Source organism: Xiphophorus hellerii, chromosome 16 (assembly GCF_003331165.1).
Source record: "Xiphophorus hellerii strain 12219 chromosome 16, Xiphophorus_hellerii-4.1, whole genome shotgun sequence".
Taxonomy (NCBI): domain Eukaryota; kingdom Metazoa; phylum Chordata; class Actinopteri; order Cyprinodontiformes; family Poeciliidae; genus Xiphophorus; species Xiphophorus hellerii.
In genome coordinates, this window is record NC_045687.1 from 5,940,301 (window position 1) to 5,960,583 (window position 20,283).

General features: G+C 39.0%; 1 protein-coding gene across 10 annotated transcripts in view; it reads right to left on the bottom strand.

Moving 5' to 3' along the window:
• arhgap23a (Rho GTPase activating protein 23a) overlaps window positions 1-20,283 on the bottom strand; it is an 80,715-nt gene that overhangs the window by 31,495 nt on the left and 28,937 nt on the right. For 3 of the 10 annotated variants that reach the window (XM_032587199.1, XM_032587197.1, XM_032587196.1), the window contains exon 1: window positions 8,907-9,791. The exons of 2 other annotated variants lie outside the window; for them this stretch is intronic. In XM_032587199.1, coding sequence (XP_032443090.1) covers window positions 8,907-9,137 — 231 coding nt within the window. In that variant the 5' untranslated portion in view covers window positions 9,138-9,791. Of the gene's footprint in view, window positions 1-5,648; window positions 5,743-8,906; window positions 9,792-20,283 lie in introns of those variants that run through there. 5 more of the 10 variants (XM_032587204.1, XM_032587203.1, XM_032587200.1 and 2 more) reach the window with 4 other exon arrangements.

Below are 20,283 nucleotides of genomic sequence, written 5' to 3' on the forward strand. Positions count from 1 at the left end.
CTCTAGGAAGCACAAGGTGACTCTGCACCCTGTGACATTAACCCTCAGCTGCTGGATTTTACATTAGCAGCTTCCTCATGAGCTCCTGAATCCATTTCATGTTCAGGTCAATCCCGCATGCCAGCCAACCTGAGAACAATAGACCATAAACATAATTTAGAAGGAGCGCCGCAATCAGGAAGCCCTCTAGGCTGCACAGAAAGATGTCAGGAATCCGGGATTCCTTTTTAGATTGCTCCGACACTGGATTGAGGACAACAGGTCCAAACTTTTTCAGGTTTGGAGGAAGATTTCCACCCACTTTCCAAATATTTAACTCTTACTGCTGAGTAAATAAGCAGAGTGAGCTCAGCTCACAGCCACATGTGAGAAGTCTCACCCTCATGCTGCCCTGAAGACCCACATCTGTCAGTCAAACACAATCACCTGACCAAACAGGGAAGGAGAGGAAGTGTATACCCGAGGTCAAAGGTCAGATCTGCTGTGTGAAATACCAGAAAGGCGTTATCTGACTGCTATGACTTAAATTTCCAGCAACTTATACAAAAATTAAAGCAAACATTTGAGAAGCTGTTGCTACGTAATACTATACTGGAGCAATAAATGTGTCGACTCCCAACAACAAGGGTCTAGTTTCGATTTGACTGGTTCATCTTTTTTATTCTTTATGGTTCTTTGCAAGATTGCAAACCTCAAAACAACAAAAAGTTTTCAATAATGGACACATTGCAAAGACTAGTGACACTGGAGACTGGGGCTGCAACTGAAGACTGCTTATTAGCAACCCTAATTGATTATTCTATCGATTATGTTGACGATTAATCAACTAATTGGATAAAAAAAAATAAATACATGCCACATTCTACAGATTTTTAATTTAACCACTTAACCACTCATACAATATTAGGAATCCATTAAAAGATGCACAAAAAAACCAACCAACAAATAATTAAATTCCTTTTTTAAATCAGAAAAACATTTTATTGCTTAAAATGCAATGAAATAGTGAATTTGAAGCAGGTGAAGCCAAAATGATGATAATTGAAGTTTTAGCTAAACATATTTATGGACAAAGATGGGGTTTTTATTCCATCACAAATATAATATATGTATATATTTTGTACAGATTTGGCCTAATTACTGCTCTGAATATGCTTTTTTTCAGCAAATGGACATCTTTTGACTCTGCACACTCCTGTTAACAATTCATCGATTACTACATTAGTTGACAATTATTTCAATAACTGATTCGTCACAATTAATCATTTCAGTTCTACTGGACATTCTTAAGAAAACTGACCAATGTTAGCTCATTCTTTCAATACTAACAGCGATGAGAATGATCATGAAGCCCATAGATGTGTCTAACAGCCTGATCTGGTTTCCAGTTCATCACAGGATCATGACACCAGTATGCATGCACACAATCACACCGAAAGCCGATGCAAAATGAGAAATTGCAGGTGAGAAAATACCAGAACCAATGCCGTGTACAAGGAGTACATCAAAACTTTATTGAGTTTAGCATCTTTGACCATTCTGTTTTCTATAAACTGCAAATTAAGCACTTTTTGTTAGTCATTTCTCCATTTTAATAACAAAACTATAAACACGGCCAATTACGGCTATGAAAGACGAGGACACACAAATAATAACTCTTCTATGTTCTTCTAAAATACCTGCTACAATTACAGTTAATGTACACATTTGCACAGCTAAACGTATATCATCTCTCTGCAAACAGTTTATTTTCTTTCATCCAAGTAATTTAAAGACAACACCGACTCTCAACAACTTCAAACATCTGAAATCGTAAGATCAAAAGAACAAGACGGATATTTTAAACGTTTTTAATCCCACCAAGCTACAAATCAGCAGCGAGTAAGTAGCACCTCGTTTCACAAACATCTATGATTACTGATGTGCCTTGATATGGAAATGTATGTTCTTTGCTCCATGCAGCCAATTTAAGATACATTTGGTGCTTATATGAGGGATCTGCAGCTCCTCCTCCTCCACTCCACAGTTACTCGCTCGTGAGCTCTGGATCATTGTCCCGCTGCATAATCCAATTGTGTTAGAGCTTAAATATAGCCAGACATTCAGGATTTTCTACCAGAGAGAAGAATTCATGGTTACATCAGATGTAGAAAGTCCTCCACCATAAAAAATATCTGACAGTTAAGGTTTTCTTTTTCTAAAACCCTCCACAAAGTTCTGTTTTTGTCTCGTCAGTCCACAAAACATTTGATCAAAAATCTTGGGTTCTATCAGGGTGTTTCTTTTAAAAATGATTATCAGTTCTCCTTTGAACGCTCAATGTTTTCTATTCTGTTTCTTTTAGTAATCTATTATTCAATCGATTATTTTGACAATCATATAAGAAATGGGACATTCTGCCGATTTTTCATTTAATCACGTAAACCTTTTTATACAGTATACATTAAAAGATGCAAATGAACAAATAATTCACATTTTTTAACAATAAAATTAAAAAGATTATTGTCTGAAATGTAATAATATAGCATTGATTTAGTGTACACTTGATTAAACATGTAAAAATATTGACTTGACTTAACATAAATACGATGTAAGGCTGACCTGTTGATTATTTCTGGATTAATCGATTAATAATTGGATAGTAATAATTGGATTCTCATAGGAGAAATGTTACAGAATTCGAACCAGGTGAAGCTAAAACTTTGCCACTTGAGGAGTTCTGGGTAGAACATATTTACAGACATGTTAAATGTTAAATGCAAAATGTATGTAATTTTTTTTTTTTTACAGTTTTGGATTAATTTCTGGCTTTTGGTTTATCACAGGTAATTTATGAATTAATAAGAGGAAACTGCATTTTCACAGCGATACAGGTCCTAAATAATATAATTACTTGAAAACATATTTTTGTGTTTACTCAGGTTATCTTTATCTGAAATAACAATTCGTCATTTGATAAGAAAATGTTCATGGATGGATTCTTAGTGTTATGATTACATTTTTATTATCTCCAGAATTTGCATTTTTTCCCTTTTTAAAAATGCTTGATTGAAATTTTTTTTTCTCTTTTTTAAAAAAAAAGACATTAAAATCAATAAGATACTTATTCATGCAACTCTAGGGTTAAGTATTTATGTTAAATCTAAGCGAATGCTAAATTAACTGATTTGTAATGGTTGTTGTCATCTAATTTATTCAAGTTAATACATTTTCAGAAGCTAAACATTAATGCCACTATTTTGTTGGTAATGTGAGAAATTTGGCTCATTTTTTATTGTTAGAAAGACAATGACCCTTACAACCACTTTCTACTTCCTATAAATGCTAAAACCATCAGCTAAAACACACACATGTGGCAGGTTTGTGTGTCGCCACACAACAACAGGAAGTGCCTGGCTTGAGACAGGAAGTGGAACAACCAAGAGCTCCTATAAATATACTCTTCATCGTTGAGGTACTTCCCATTCCTTCACTCCTCTTTCTTCCTCTCCTCCTTCCCCCAACCTCCTCTTCCTCCCGCTCAACATGCGAGTTCATGCAGTGGAAATCTTTCACCGCACAATTTCTTTTCTCTCTACTTTTACGTTCCATTGAGGAAAAAGATAAATACAGGAAAAGATTTGTTTGCAGATTTGTGTTGGGAAACACATAAATGTCTGCATATTTCCGAATTCGACTTCCATAAATCTGGAATATTTCAAGACTGGCAGTCTAAACAATGTTAAGTGAGGCCTGCTATTTTCTCTTAGAGGAATGCAGAGAGACGCGAACAAGTGTGAGCGGAAGGAGCGATTGAATGAAAGCGATAAAAGAGAAAATGAAAGAGCAGGAGAGGAAGAAAAGAGGAAGAATCGAACTGAATTCCTCAGGAGCGGTTTCTGGTTTGGACGAGTCAAAACACACGCAGACATGTCACAGGGAGAGAGTGAATGAGACGGATGAGGAAGAGGAGGAGTATCATGCTTCAGCAGAGGGACAGGCTCCAGCAGGCTAGTTTCGACCACATGGCCCCTCCCGGCGCTGGGAATACCAAAACCCTGTGATTACCCAAAACACACGGGGTCTGAGCGGGTCTGGACTGAATCCCACTCGGCTGCTCTGGACCGTGTGGGTTGCGAGTTCCTTCTCGGATAATCGAGTCTGCAGCTGACCTTTCCGCCTGCCCTCCTCCCTCAGGCCGGATAAACACCTCTCCTGTCACCTCTCACCTTCTGGTTTAAGAAAATCCACTCAGACAAGCCAACGCGGTCCGGCTACTCCAGGAAAGGACATTGTGTTTAACGAAGAATGTCCATGGAGTTTTCAAACTGTTTTTCAATCTTTTCAATCTTGGCTTCCCAAACAGGCTTGAGGGAAACACTGAGAAAGAAATATAACATTTTCTTCTCTCTGAGTTTAGATCTAACTCAGAGAGAAGAAAATCTCTCAGTTTCTTCTCGGAGACAAAACTCAGAAGGTAATCTTACCTAAGGATTACCTGGCATCTTACCTAAAGATGCCATATTAGTCTTCCTTGGTTAGCATAGGTTTATGGGTTATACAAAACACGTTCATTACATTTTTAGCACAAAATCATTCTTACACATTGACATTTAGGGCCTCTTGTCACTTTAAACCTAAATTAGCTGCTGCTGGTCACGCAGCCAGATGTGCAATTACACAATCGTATGTCTTTGAAAAGCAGAAATGGAGCCTCCTGCATAACCAATAAGAATGCAGCAAAAGGTTTCTGGATGGTAAGTCAACAACAAAGTACTAGTCTTCCTGCAGTAACACCAGCTAACCAAATGTGCTAGAGATCAGCTTGGTTTGCTAGGTAACGGGCTGGGCTTCACTGGGGTTGCTAGGTAACAGGCTAAGCTTTGCTGGGGTTGCTAGCTGAGGGGCAGTGCTTGCTAATTTTTCTTTTTTTTTTTTTGAAGCGCCTAATTTTCCAGACACCTAAAAACATGAACTTTTTGTCAAAAACCACATTGGTATGTTTTTTTATGAGCGCTATAAAAAAACGTTTTCCACTCATACCAGTCACTACAACAAAAAACATCGGAATGTTTCTTAGTACACATTCCTGTGGAATTCCATTCACATGTGATGATTTCATCACGAAAACACATTACAATGGAAAACAACCGAACATTCAGAGTAACCTGTATTGCCACAAGAGTTTAGTTTTGTTGGTACACACAACAGCGGCCAGAGAATACCCTGCAGTTGTTTCTGCTCATGACATCAATTACAAAGCCTGAAATGACAGATTTTGACCTAAAAATACAATAAAGAAAGCATAAATTGTTTTATTTCCACCAAATCAGCACAGATTCTAAACTTTAAAATTGCTGAATGTGATAAGAATGATCTATAATCTTCCTAAACTCCAGAGAAACAAGGATTTTATACGCGTAAGAGGCTTTTCTGGTACATGCCTGTATCAAAAAGCTGAATTTACAGTCATCAGGAGCGGCAGGCAGCAGCCGTCCTGCTGAAAACCAGGCAAAACAGAACAATAATGCTCTTTTAAACAGCTGAGAGCTGCAACCTGTTTGAAAAGTAGAGCTTTAACGGGCCGCTATATCTGCTGATGAGCGGTTAATCCGGACGGCGCGGGCAGAGCAGAGGAGAAAAACGCAGATGGCAGCGTCACGACTTACCGGCCACGCAGAGGGAGAACTCCTCCATCTCGGCACGTCCAAACGCATCCTACGTCCCGACAAGGTGATCCATGACTGGACCAGAAGCAGTGGAGGATTCAAAATATCCTTCTCAATGCACCTGTGTGTCAATATATATGTTCAAAAACTAGTTTAACCCACTTGACTGTCCAAGCAGGCTGGCAGGTGATGACGCAACATCAGTTAAACAGGGTTTTCTACTCTGTGGGTAAACATGCAGCTTTCCTGTTGTTCAACTGATACGTGCTAGCCTTGGCTATTTTGATTCAAACCTAAAAGTATAAGTGTTTCCAAGAAGAGTTGCAGATTTAGAATAGGTTGGTTGGACAGTGGGCAGAGGCACACATGGTGCATGACGCAGGTTTAAATGCAGCCAGGGGACTTTTTCCTCTGGTCAGGAGAAGAAAAAAAAAACAGCTGCAAAAACTTTGTTTGCTTTAAGTCAAACATCTTCATTCAAAAAAGAAATGTTTGAAATAAAATCCAGAAATCAGTCAGGTAATTTTGCTTACAGTTTTTACATCAAAAAAAAAAAAGAAAAAAAAAAAAAGAATTAGATCAATTGTTTGTAAAAGGAGGAAAAATGGAGGAAGTTGTATCAATATGAATGAGGAAGACCAATAATAATCTACCTCCATGCCAGGCTGGCTAACATTTTCAGTGCAATTTCTGTCAAAATATTAAAGTGAGTTTTGATTGTCCAAGCAAAACCAAAGAAATCTTATAGGAGTACAAGAAAAGCACCCAAAGCTTGACAGAAAATCTCAAGAAAACCTACAAAATCTATTTGATTGGTATTAAAACAGTTTTTGATACGAACTGTATGGCTTTCTGCCTAGAGCAGAACACCATAACGGGCACCACAAACACTTCAGTGTAAGCACAAAACGTGTCTCAAACGGCAAATGACTCAGCTGTTAGACACTGTTAAATTAAAGGGCAATTTTTTGTCTTTTAAACAATCTAGTCTGTTTAAAATCCTTAAGTTGATAAAACTTAAGCAGGATTATTCAGCACTGAACTGAAATCCCTTTAAATGCTGATATTCTCTCCGTTTGACCTTAAAGAAGGACTGAAACTATTCCTGACAAAACCGTCGCTCACTGAAAATATAAAGAAATGAAAGATGAGTTGAGACTTTTTCCACCCCATTGTAAAAAAAGAAAGAAAAAGACCACAATCCGTCTCCAACATGAGCCTATAAGCCTTTTTTTAGCCTTGAATTGAATGACCCGACTCCATTCTATAAAACTTAATTCCAGATCAGGTTTATTATAATTAAACTTGTGGGTTGTTTTTTTCCCCACAATTTTACTTCTGTTTTTATTACACAGACCTCAAACCAAGCAGTCAGAGTATTTTTCTGCCGTTCACACATCTTAGCGATATTATAAACACGAAATTCCAGACTTATGCAGAATCTGTTAACATTAACAACAACTGCAGCAGACGGAGACGGAAATTGTGTTTCTTTTTAACCTTCAGAGAAAATGAAACACATTTCTTGTTTATCCGGGAGAACAAACATCGTATACAGTCAGTGTTTGTCTCCTGCCCCCATGCTCACATTCCTGTTTGTGGCATTTCTTAACAGTCAAGGATGAGGGGGATGGTAACACAGAAAAAAAATAATAAAAATAGGTAGAAAAGGGGAAGTAATATTCCACAAGAAAAATAAAATGACAATGAGATAAAAGAGTGATGTAAACACCCCAAAGTTTTGGAATATCTTGGCACAGTTTGCTCCTTTTATGACAAAAGATAACCAAAAGTGGCACTTAAGCTCTTCCTTCACCATTCTTTAGACGCTAATTAGAAGAAGATCAACAAGAATCACACACACAAACTCTTGATGACAGAAAGACTGATTACCACCTATCTTTAAAACTGTTTTAAATCTTGGAAATCCACCCTCAAACACAATTCAAAAAGTCAAGAAAAAAAAACATTAAAAGAAGGAAAAATTTGCACTTTTTTAGCTGCGAATATTTAAGCGGTGAAGAGTTTTAAGCCTTGAAGCAGCGAGGTATGACGTCGCTCTTCCAGGTAACGCTGAGAGGTTAAGCAACCTGTCAGCAGCTGAGCGCTTAAATGACTCCAAACAATGAAGTTACAGCAACGCTGCTGACATGCACAACTGACAAACCGCATGAAGCGGTTTCCAAAGAATACGCAGCTCCTCTCGGAGTTTGCAAAGCTAATTCTGAGGATAAAAACAATATACCTCCTATATTGTTTCTGGTTACAGGCAACCGGATGACACCTGCTTATTTTAACGCTAAAACAAACAACATGAGGATTAAGGTGAAGGAAAATTTCACGCTAGTTATCCGGTGGATTTTAAAAATATGTCTGGTGACGCTTCAGGACTTTAGGACCTTGGAAAAGTTAGTGAGGGGAGATGGAGAGGTCCTCACCTCTGTCTTTACCATCAAACAAAGAGGCAAAAACATCAAATCTTACCAAATATTTTTGATCTAGTTTCATGTTAACATATCTTAGCACACTTGAAATAAGACAAAACCAACTTAAAAGTTAAAAGAGCTTGTTTAAGTTGATGATCCCTCAATATTGATGAGAAAGATCCTGGCTCCGCTTTCACTTATAAATTGGGAAAAATATCTTGTTATAAGTGACATAATCTGCCAGTGGACCTAGTACTTATTTTTATAAATATTGAGGTACTACCGACTTAAAACAAGCTCTTTTACCTTGCTGAAAAGTTACTTGTAAGTTTGTTTTGTATAATTAGATATTTGTGCAAGAAACTAGACAAAAATACGTGGTAAGAAGATCTGTTTTTTACAGAAGAGCATTCATCCAGAGGAGAATTGTGACTTTCCTCAGCAGATTAAAGTCATAATTTTAAAATTAAAGTCATAATTTTAAGATTAAAGTCAGATTTGTGGGCCTAATGTTCTTCTGTAGTTTTGTATCCTTTTCAGTATACAATAAAAATGGCAGTAAAAGTAGCTGAATTAGTAAAAATGCGTTTACAGAAAGTAAAAATAAAAATTGCAATAGGTTGTGTAAATATCTCTCTGCTTTCGTATTGCTGAAGGTAAATTGAAAGCTTTTATGTGAAAGCTTTAAATCTACCTACAACTATTCTTGTAACCCAGTAAGAATAGTTGTAGTTCTATTGGAGCTAATGATTTATTTGTTTGGTAAACAAATAAATAAATATGGAACAGAAACCCAAACACCAGCCTCAGTCTGTGGCTGACCTCTCCTCACCCTGAGCTGATGTGAGTTTTGGCCGGGCAAAGCCGGTTCGGCGCGCAGCGTTGGACTCGTAGCTCCGTGGAGAACAGCCACCCAAATGCAGCGCGGCTCCGGCGAGCTGCAGTCCACCCCCACCGGGTTCTGAAAGCTCCAGTCCGACCTGGCTGGTGCGGAGCACGGGAGCATAGCGGCAGGCATCTGTGCACCGAGTTCAGTCAGACCCACATCGCTCACCACCACCATGGACCGCTTGGCTATCAGCACCGAGTCGTGGACAGAGTCCAGACGCAGAAATGGATTTCGGGTGAAAGTTTCCTCTTCCAGTCATTCACTCAAACAGTCTGGACTCCAATCCATTGCCTCAGGAAGTTTAATCCCACATTTTCCACACCAGATCTATTGGATCATCAGAAGGCAGCGGTTCTGGGCAGCAGATGGAGGAATGTGTGTGTGTGGCATCAGAGGCAGGTCTGGTTTCAGAGAACAACTGGCGGCATCCCTCTCACGTTGGTGTCCGGTGATGTTCTGCAAACTGCTGTCCCAGAGGGCTGGACCCTGCGTCTGTCCTCCCTCCCACTGCCCTCTCTCTCTCTCCGCTAACCTCCCTCTATATCTCCACTTCCAAACAAATCACTTCATCTCACCCTCATGTCAATCCCAATCTCCTGTTTACTTATTGTAACGAGAATCAGCCAGCCAAACCTTTTTCTCTTCTCTTTTGCTTTCTGTTACTTCTTTCCTGGTGTTTGTTTCCTTGACTGTATCCAAACCGGTCTGACAGTCATCTGCAGACAAACAACGGCGAAACTTTCCAAAAAAGCATCAGACATTTGGAATGAAGACTGACACTGAAAAAGATTATATCTCCGTGGTGGATCCATCCATGCCGGTGCTGCGTTGTGTGCGCAGTGACAAAACTGTGATCCCGACGCTAAATTTCACAAAAGCCGGCACTGCCTCCTCCGCCTCCTCTCCACTCAGAGGAGAGGCAGACAGGGGGGGAAAAAAGAGAAAGAAGTCAGTTTCCAGCACGAAGAGAAAAGAAAACATTTGCCCCTGCGTTTGTCTTCTTTAGATTAAGAGCAGAAACTAAAGAGGAGGGAGGATAGCATCGAACATGGATACAGAGGGAGCAACAAAAGCTGCTGAGAATAAAGCAACTGCATGTCAACATGACCCACTCGCTCACATTCCTGTTTTAAAAATACTGGCACCTCAACCTGAAACCAGATGTTTACGTCCACTAATAAAAAGGCAGAGCGTGTAGCAAGTTTACTCAAATTATTTCTATCATCCAACTGCCACAATGAGAGAAATATTGCTAATTACTTTCTTCAAAGTCAAATGCTTACATAAAAGATTAATAATATGTTGCAAAACAGTTTGCATGGCAAAAAACCTAAATCTTGCCAAGTAATTTTGGTCTAGTTTCTAGTGGAAATATCGTATCACACTTGAAATGTGACAAATCTAACTTAAAGGTAACTTTTCAGCAAGATATAGGAATTTGTTTTAAGTCAATAATTCCTAAAATATTGGTGAAAAAGTCCTACTTCCATTAGTAAATTATTTCACTTATAACATGAAAAAAATGTCTCGTCATAAGTGACATTTGGAATGAAGACTGAAACGACTGAAATGTTCAACAATTTAGCAAATTGTTGAACAAATCTTTGTACAATTTTAGCAATTCTATCAGACTGAATAAAGGAAAAACGTGAGAAAAACATTGACATGTACAGTACTTTTCTATATTGGTCATTGCTGCACTAAATCTGTCAGGAAAAACGCAAACATGGAGTTCTCAGCAAACTGCCAGGATTCCTGGACGGGCGCGAGAGCAGCCTACAGGTGCCCAAGTCGCTGCAGATACCCCCGCCTCCTAGCGCTTGTCACGTCCGCTAACAGTGGGGTTAGGCAGGTTTCACCTGCCACACAGAGGGACAAGTACCAACTTGCCTGCAGTGGTCCGTCATCCACACTGACTGTACCCTCTAGGTATGTTGCAAGGCGTCAAAAAGGGAAAACACAGCAGGTTCAGACGGCTTGCGCTCCGTGATGGGGTGAAAAGTTAAAGAGCAGTAATCTGATCGCTGAGGAATAACAGGTATCCAAACATCTGTGAAACGTAAGGCATCGGTTTACAGCTTACTGTAAGGAGTTTGTTGTTATTTAAGCTCAATGTTAAAGCCTCGCAAGCAGAGACGGCAATGCTTGATGGTGATACTGGACAATATAAACGCTAATTTTATACCAAAATGGACTCTTGCACGACTTCTGAATAATTGGTTACAGCAGGTTTTATTTCCAGAACATTGAATATTACAGTTTTCAAATTTGTGTTTGTTTTCACATAAAACCCCCACTAAAACCTAGTTTAAAAAATGAGGGAACGAGGTGTATTATTTCTACACTGATGCTTATGAGAGGTACATGTAAAATAATACATTGCTACATATGCTTCCGACAGCAGATTGACATTTGTTTTGCTTTCATATAATATTATATGAGGCTAATTAAAATGCTTTTTAATAGTAGAACATACCTGTGTACAGTAAAAGCAGAAGTTTGGTAGGGATTTCTGAAACTGCTTGAAACAGAAGCTAAAGTGTCTGCATAAATCACAACAAGTCAGGACCTACTGGTCAAAACTATGGTTCCTAGTTGGGCCCACTAGATCATTCATTCATTTCATTATACCTCCTACCACTAGTATGCAAATGTCATTCAGCTGCATAAGATTTCTTCAAGAATTTGGTGTTTTTTAACTCTCTTAACTATTGGGGTACATAAAGCAGTTTAAAAATATTTAAAAACTGAAATATACTCTAAGAAGACAGAGTGATCAGTCACCTGTTGAGGATAGTTCCTCACATATGTTTAGATATTAGTCATTTGAGTTCTGCTGTTAAGTCAAACTTAAAGAATTTGGGTGTTGTTTTTGACAAATTAACCAATCAGTATCTATTCAGGGTTACTCAAAATAACTCATTCTGGTCATGTGAGAGACAGGAAAACAGGAACTTGAGATTCCTATTTATGGTTTTTCGGTCATCTAGACTTTTGTAATGCCCTTTTTCACACGTATCCAAAAAGACTTGAACACCTTCAGCTGGTCCGAAACTCTCCAGTAAAACTTGACGTCACTCCTGTTTCAGTCTTTGCTCTGGTTAGCTGGTCATTTTAAAATCCTGATGTTAACTTTCCAGGATGTTCAAGCTTTTTACTGTATTACTGAAATGTTAAACTATAGAGTTAAACTACAGAAGCCAAAATCTACTTGAAGTCCCAAGATTACGAACCAGATCGAAAACTTCTTCCTAGACTCCCACTAGTTTTCTCCTCTTATACTTTTAAGAAGATTAAGTTGTATGCAATTTCTTTCCAAAAATCAGGTTAAAACATCAATATCAAATGACATGCACCAAAAAACAATGTTAGCTAATCGTTAGCAATGACTAAACAAGCATGAAAGTAGTAACTTCTTTTCTAATTCAATAATAACATGATACTGTATACTTTACAAGATTATTTATCCATGTACACATTCACAAATACTTAAGGTCAATTTAGAGAGAACAGTTAACCTAACAGTCATGTTTTTGGACTGAGGGAAGATACTGGAGTACCCTGAGAGAACTCATGCGTACTGTACACAAGGAGAACCAGCAAACTCCGTGCATATAGACCTGCAGTAGTCTCTTTAGTAAATTAATTCAAAAGTATTTATTGTGGCAAAACAAAAAAACATTTTTTTCTCCCAAAACCACTTCATGGAAATGGCATTAATTAGCAAATATATATATATATATATATATATATATATATATATATATATATATATATATATATATATATATATATATATATATATGTCATATAGTCAAGAGAGATTGATTTATTTCTGTATTTAAATTGATTGATGTATTTCTGTATCGCCTTGCAGCGAGAAGGTCCTGGGTTCGATTCCCGGCCGGGGTCTTTCTGCATGGAGTTTGCATGTTCTCCCTGTGCATGCGTGGGTTCTCTCCGGGTACTCCGGCTTCCTCCCACAGTCCAAAAACATGACTGTTAGGTTAATTGGTCTCTAAATTCTCCCTAGGTGTGAGTGTGTGTGTGAATGTTTGTTTGTCCTGTATGTCTCTGTGTTGCCCTGCGACAGACTGGTGACCTGTCCAGGGTGAACCCGCCTCTCGCCCGGAACGTAGCTGGAGATAGGCACCGGCACCCCTCCCGACCCCATTAGGGACAAAAGGTGAACAGAAAATGGATGGATGGATTTAAAGGTTAAAAAATTCCACCTTAATGGACATTTAAGTTAACACCGATTTTCTGGTGTTATTGAAGTACTTCATAGAGTACGTTTTCTCTAACACCCAAACTAATACGCAAAAAACCCCAGTGTACGCATATTCACACAACCAGCCCACATGTCTCACTGAGTCACAGCTGGGTATAAATACTCAGAGCTGTGCAATTATGGCTCCTCTTAAATTCAGAAGCTGGGGGGGTTCTCTTCTCTCTCTGCGGTTCAGACCAGAGGAACCGCCCTGCTGGGTCGCCATCCAGGCAGGATTCTTTTCTTTCAAGGAGAGAAATGTGAGGAACAAGGATAGGAACTGTTGAAAATGGATCAAAAATGTACCGCACACAGAGCAGAAAATCAGCCAGTACAAGTAATCAGACTTTACTTATTTTATTCTTTTTTAGCGCTAAAAAAGGAGACGCTTACCCTTACAGACTAGGTGTGGATGTGACCGAGTCTATACAGCATCTGATCAAAAACGGGAAGATTCGTTTACTATACTACGGATGCACCTGGTGGTCATCTGATGTCTTACGTCATTTTATCAACTAAGTTTCTATTTCCTGGGAGACGGGAGTCTGAGGAGTTTCTATAGATGTTACAATTACAAGGGGCCTTTGTGTGAGAATATGAGAATGTAGTGTGTGAAAGCATGTGAATGTATTTGAGCTTGATAAGCGCCTCAACAGAACCAAGAGCAGAAGTGGGATCACAATGGGCAGGACAGGGCAATATGGCTGAAACATAAAATCTCAGATTTTTCCCTAAAAAAGAAATTGAAATATTTTCAAAAAGTGGATTTTATTTAAATCATTCCTTCTGTGAGTTATTCAACAGAGAAGGCTACAAAAATGTTACTTTAATCACAAAAATATAGTCACAATGTTAGCAGATAAAAGATGCAATTATACAAAAACAATGTCTTAAAATTATGAAAAAAAAGTTATGTTAATGAGAAAAAAACGGATTATTTTTGTGTTGGAGTTCTCATAAAATTACTAAAATAATGCTATCTAGCTGCTAGCAACAACTAAACATGTTAGCAAGCTTTTCTTATCTGTCCTTGAAAGGTAAGCACCAAAAAATAAAGCTAGCTAGCTGCTAGCAACAACTAAACATCATAGAAAGTTTTTCTCATCTGCCCTCAAAAGGTATGCAACAAAAAATAGTTCTAGCTAGCCCATAGCAAAAACTAAACAGGCCTAAATGTAGTAAATTGAGATGGATGGATAGACAGAGACCAATGAATGGACATATTGTTGGTCTGAAGCATGCTAAAGCATGTCGACTACTGCATGACCCTCTACCCTCAGATAAGTTTTTCTTATCTGTCTTCAATCTATCTGACACACTGCAACTTGGTTTTGACAAAGATCTTTAAGTTAAGAAATCAAAAGCCAACATGTGTTACTAATCCCAAGGAAATAATATCCCGTGGCTCCAGACCGGATTTGTCAACAAGCATATCAGAGAAAAGTGAGGAGATAGTTGAAGCAGGATAAAGTCAAGCATTGCTGCTGGTGAAGCAGATAGATTGGGATGCTGATATGTTTGGTCCTCTTTAGATCGTTGGCCTACAGATTAAAACACGGTAAACTTTCTGAGTCACTTCCTTGCCAGACAAAAAGTATTTTTCCTAAATCGCCCACACAGCTATAAAAAATGAGCTTTCACGGGAAAATACACAGCAAAGAGAAGAGTGAAGAGTTTCAGTCTGCTGTCATGAGCAAACTAAAGTGCAGACACAACGATGGGGTGTTTTCTCTAAACACAGGCTGCAAAACTTCAAGAAAGGGTCACCAGGGGACAGTCTGGGTTTTCTGCTTACAATGGAAAACCAAACGGCGCAGACAAAAATAAAGGATTGTCTTTGTGGAGAAATCACTCCAGGAAGTTCAACTTTCGAATGTCTTTAAACCTTTTAAAACCTCAAATAAAGTTTAATGATCCCGTTAGATCCTGAAAGAAATGCTCCCAAATAAGAGAAAGACAAAACTCAAGCACCGCAGCGTATGGCTGAAACGAAAAACCGGATAAATTGTCAGCTAATTTAGTGACTGATTAATCAACAACTGAAGTATACAAACTCTAAAAGTGGCATTTTCTGAAACAACAAAGCTCTCAGAGCAGCTATTAGGTTAAAACTGTACAACAAATATTTACAGTTTGCATTTAAGATAAAACAAAACCCTTTAAATGTAAATATGCACCATCCAGAATTCCTCAAGTGGCAGTTTTAGCTTAAAACTCTGAAAACCATTTACTATTAAGCACCTTTTGCTATCTAATTATTAATTGGTCATCTAAAAATCAATCAAAAGATCAGACTGCACTGATGTTAAGTCAAGCAGAAACGGTTTAACTTTTCATATTTTGGTGTTAGAAGTATTTTTTTTTAGCTGCAGATGCATCCTTTCATACAAATGATCAAGAATTCACTAATGGAATGATGTTACTGCATTTTAGACAATAAAATATTTATTTTCTTATTTTAAAAAGTTTTAATTCTTTTAATGTATTTCCAATATTAGAAGAATCAGCAGAATGTGCCAATTTTTAACTGATTAATTGTTAGAATAATCAGTAAGTAAAATAATTAGCTGCAGCCGTAATGTTGATCTAAGCTCAAAAACTTGAGTAAATCTCTGCGTGGTGATAAGAGTCGATGTCTTGGTCTAGACGGTCATTTTGAAGTGGATCCTACAAATGCAATTTACCAGTTAAAAACGGGGCGTGGCAGTTCGAAGCGAGTTAATTTTAACTTTAATCTCCAGTAAATCTCATTGACTCAGAACCTACAGGCATAGGGTGAAGTTACCGGGATGTACCACTAGAGGGCAGCCACAACCCAATGTGTCACCGAGCCTGAGCCTGAGCCCGGCAACACGCATTTTCACAGCAACAGTAAACAGAAAAGTGAAAGTGTAAGATGAAATAGTGCAACATGATGACATAACAGTTTCATCTGTGACCTTTTGGGGGTTTTTTTTAAAGTCAGAACTAAAATTGAATGGAAAGCAGCAGCTGGAGGTGGGAGAGGTCACACCTGCTGGGGGCTTTAACGGCCATGAAAGGAGGATGGGAGAAAGGCCGGTACATGCAAACCAGGAATAAGTTGTGCAATTTGACAATCTTAAAATTCTCAAACATCCAAAATTAATCTGCACTGTGTTCGATAAGAGGGAAGCCCTTTGTCATTCCGCTCCAGAAAACAATGAACAAATAAGCTTTTTGTTACATGCGTAGCAAATAAAAATGAACTCATGACACAAGGGAACATCGGATACACAAGTCAGTGTGTGAAAAACCAGAAAATGCCAGATAGAAAGTGGGAAGGAGAAAACAAGGAGGCGGGAATGTTGGCTGAAGGTTGGATCACAAGAATGGGAATATTTACTGGACAGAGTGGGCCTTAACAGATAGAGGATGATAAAGAGGGTACATTTGGACAGACTTGTGACCAAAGATAGAAAACAGTCATCATAAATATAAACTATAAACTTTTCTTCAGACCTCTTTGTAACAAACTAACACAAAATGCTTTATTATCGTGAAGTGAAAGAAAAAGGTAAAATATTTTTTTTTGTGTCAATTTAGTTTGCATAATAGCTCAAGTTCAGCTACACTATATGGAAAGCATAGTTTCTAGTGCTTTCCATATATTTAATTTGGATTTAGGTCTGAACTTTGACTAGGCCAATCTAACAGACAAGTATGTTTTAAACCATTCCACTGTAGCTTTGGCTGAATGTTTTTTTGTCGTGTGTTTAGCTTCATCCATCTTCCACTTAACTCCCAGCTAGCCTGGTGACAGCATGATGCTGCCACTACCATGTTTTACTGTGGTGTTTCCTCTACATATAGCAATTTGTTAGAATTTCTTTTAACGCTCTTTCTTTTTTTCCCATAAAGACCAGATCTGTTCATTGTAAAATTAAAGTTTTCACACCTGAGCTGTGGGGTCAGTTCAGTTTGCTTGCACTGGATTTTATTTAGAGGTATCAGAGGAAAGCAGGATGTGTAAATAGTTTTAAAGCCATGACTTTTGCTTTAAAATTATGGTTTGTCACGTGAACTCATAGTAAAATACATTAAAGCTTGAAGTTGACAAATTGGTCCACACATTATAAAAGCGCTATACTATAATTACTGTATTTTCAGACTATACGCTACTTTTTTCCCACGTTTTAACAATATGGCACACATTTGCTGTTGCTTTTTCCTGTAACTTTGGTGCAAATAATACAAATAGAGACAAAGAAAAAAATAATTTGAAGTACTTTTCTATCAAATCAAAGGAGAAAATAACATTTCACAGTGAGTTTCGATCTGCAAGACAGACATATACTGGCACAGAGAGCTCACATCATGTAATCCAGTCCACTAAGTGGAGAGATGGTGTTCCACTTTAACATGATTAGCAGGGAGTGGCTCCTCTCCTCGAGCACATTCTTTATGTTCAGGTCTGCACTGAGGCAGCCAGAGATCAAGTCAATAAAAACCTTTTGCAAAGCTCCCATGCATCTGCTCTCCAATTTATTCAAGATAATTACAGAAAAAGGCAACTAAAGCAGGGCTGCACAGTGGTGCAGTTGGTAGCACTGTTGCCTTGCAGCAAGAAGTTCCTGGGTTTGATTCCTGGGTTTCTGCACGGATTTTGCATGTTCTCCCTGTGCATGTGTGGGTTCTCTCATGGTACTCCGGCTTCCTCCCAAAGTCCAAAAACATGACTGTTAGGTTAATTGGTCTCTCTAAATTCTCCCTAGGTGTGTGTGCATGGTTGTTTGTCCTGTCTGACTCTGTGTTGCCCTGGACAGACTGGCGACCTGTCCAGGGTGTACCCCGCCTCTCACCCGGAACGTTAGCTGGAGATAGGATGCACCAGCACCCCTGCTGACCCCACTAGGGACAAGGGTGTTAGAAAATGGATGGATGGCAACTAAAGCAGCAAATTCACTCCAAAAAGCAACACAGCTTTCATGGGAACCCAGACTGCTTGAATGTTTGGAAAGAATTATAAGTCTGACTCCCATTTCACAGATGATTTTCCACAAGAGTAAAAATCAAGAGATGGAAGTCGGGTTTAGGGAGTCTGATTATCACAGCTTTAATCTGGAAATCTGAATTCAAAACGTTTTCTTTTTCTTTTCATGCTCAAGAACGAATCAAAACAAATCTGTTACAGCCAAGGAGGCAAACAATCAATCAACTTATGATTAATTATCCATAAATGGCTTGTTAGATTAAAATTACTTCCAGAATCAATTGACTCTGGAACAGCTGCCATCCAGCAGAGGGCGCCACTGGTAATCTTTGAGCAGAATCATTTGATACAGAAACAAAAATGGTGGCCGCCTAAGTAAGTAAGTAAAATATATTCATATAGTTCCTGTCGGTTAAGCATTGGCTTGCGGTTTCTTAGCCTGTCTTTAAGTGTTGTAGTTTGGTTGCCATCCAGCAGAGGGAGCTGCTAGTCATCCTTAATCTGAGTCATTTGACACAGAAACAAAGATGGCGGCCATGCAGGAAAAAGAAACGGGATGCAAGATGAACTTCTGTTCTAAAATATCAACACTTGAAAAGCTCCTTAAGTTTCACCTTAACACAGCTACTTCTAGGAATTGTTTAAATATATTGGTTTGCATCTCTTTAAATTCAGCATATTTTGAAAAATTTAACACTTTATGTTATGGACAGATGGTCAACCCTGACAAAACTCAAATTTTTAAGAAAATGGAAGATTACCAATTAATCACTAGTCGATGGATAAGATCAACCAACTTTAGGTTTACTCATTAAATCGATAACTTTCATCCCAAGTTCCAGCCAAAACTGCAAAATAAAAAGCTGTTGATGCTTTCCAGGTGAACCATGCTGCCTCCATCAGGAGGCTGCGGCAGAGTCCTGAGAGGAAGAGCCAGCTGGAAGGCTCTGCAGAGCAGATACATCTGTGTCGGGATGCGTGCACGCCATCTGAACAACATCAGGACCGATGACGCCATCTGGCAGAGAGCTAGCGCTGCTCTCCCTGCACTGTACCTCCTCCTCTGTGCTGACCACAACCGCTGGGAGCAATCAGAGCGTCACGTCTGAGCTCCGCTGCATTAGGAGACCCCACCCCTCTTCTTTTTCTCGTTTCCTTCTCTTTCTTTAGAGAACCACCGGGCTCCAGCAGGCCGTTTCACAGGGTTGCCAGATCTGACTTACAGTTTCCAGCCCAAGAACAACATTTTGTGCCTTCCTGCCGCACTATTTTGAAATAATTTTCTTCTGAATCATTTCCAAAAGCCCGCAAAATGTTGTGAAAAGCAGCCTAAATTTTAACAGCCTGCTCAAAGCTGCTTTTTTTTTTAGCCAAATATTTTCAAAAGCAGTCCAACTGGGCAGAAACTTGCCCAATCTGGCAACACAGCCGTTAGACCCTCTTTCCCTCTCTCCACCCCCTTTGCCTGGGGAAAAACGCCACCTCACCCCCCTCTACACAGGCCCACATGTTTATATTTAGCTCAGCTCTGCTTCTGTGTAATTAGCATGAAAATTATAACTTTAGGGACCTAGAGGTGACGTCATCCTTCATTCTGGGCCGCATCGAGCTTACAAATCGGCCCCAAAAGCAGACGGCGGTGCAGCATCTGGGGCACGGCGGAGCCGAAGCCAAGCCGGATAGGGAAACTCAAGAGAGCCTAGAGGTTTAAAAATATAGAAAGAACAAAAAGAAAAAAAAATCGGCAGAGCTTGAGTGTTTATTACAGTCAAACTGGAGAGATGGTCTGCTCACCGCCTCCATCTGCCCTGGAGTTTCCATTTGAGGTCATCTGGTTTTTACATTCCTGCCATGCACCACTGCTCACCCAACACTGAGGAAGTCCCCCTTTGCTCTGTTGGTGCAGGATTGTACAGTCCACAAATCCTCAAAGTGGAAGATGTGTGCAGAGGAACCATTTAGGGAGCTGTTGGCGGCTGCTACATCCGAGCCTCATGGGATGAATTCAGTGGATTATGTTGGGTAAAGAGTCTTCTAGTAAATCTCATACAATTAGGAAGACCAAAAGAGATTTTAAAATATCCCGGGTGCAAAATTAA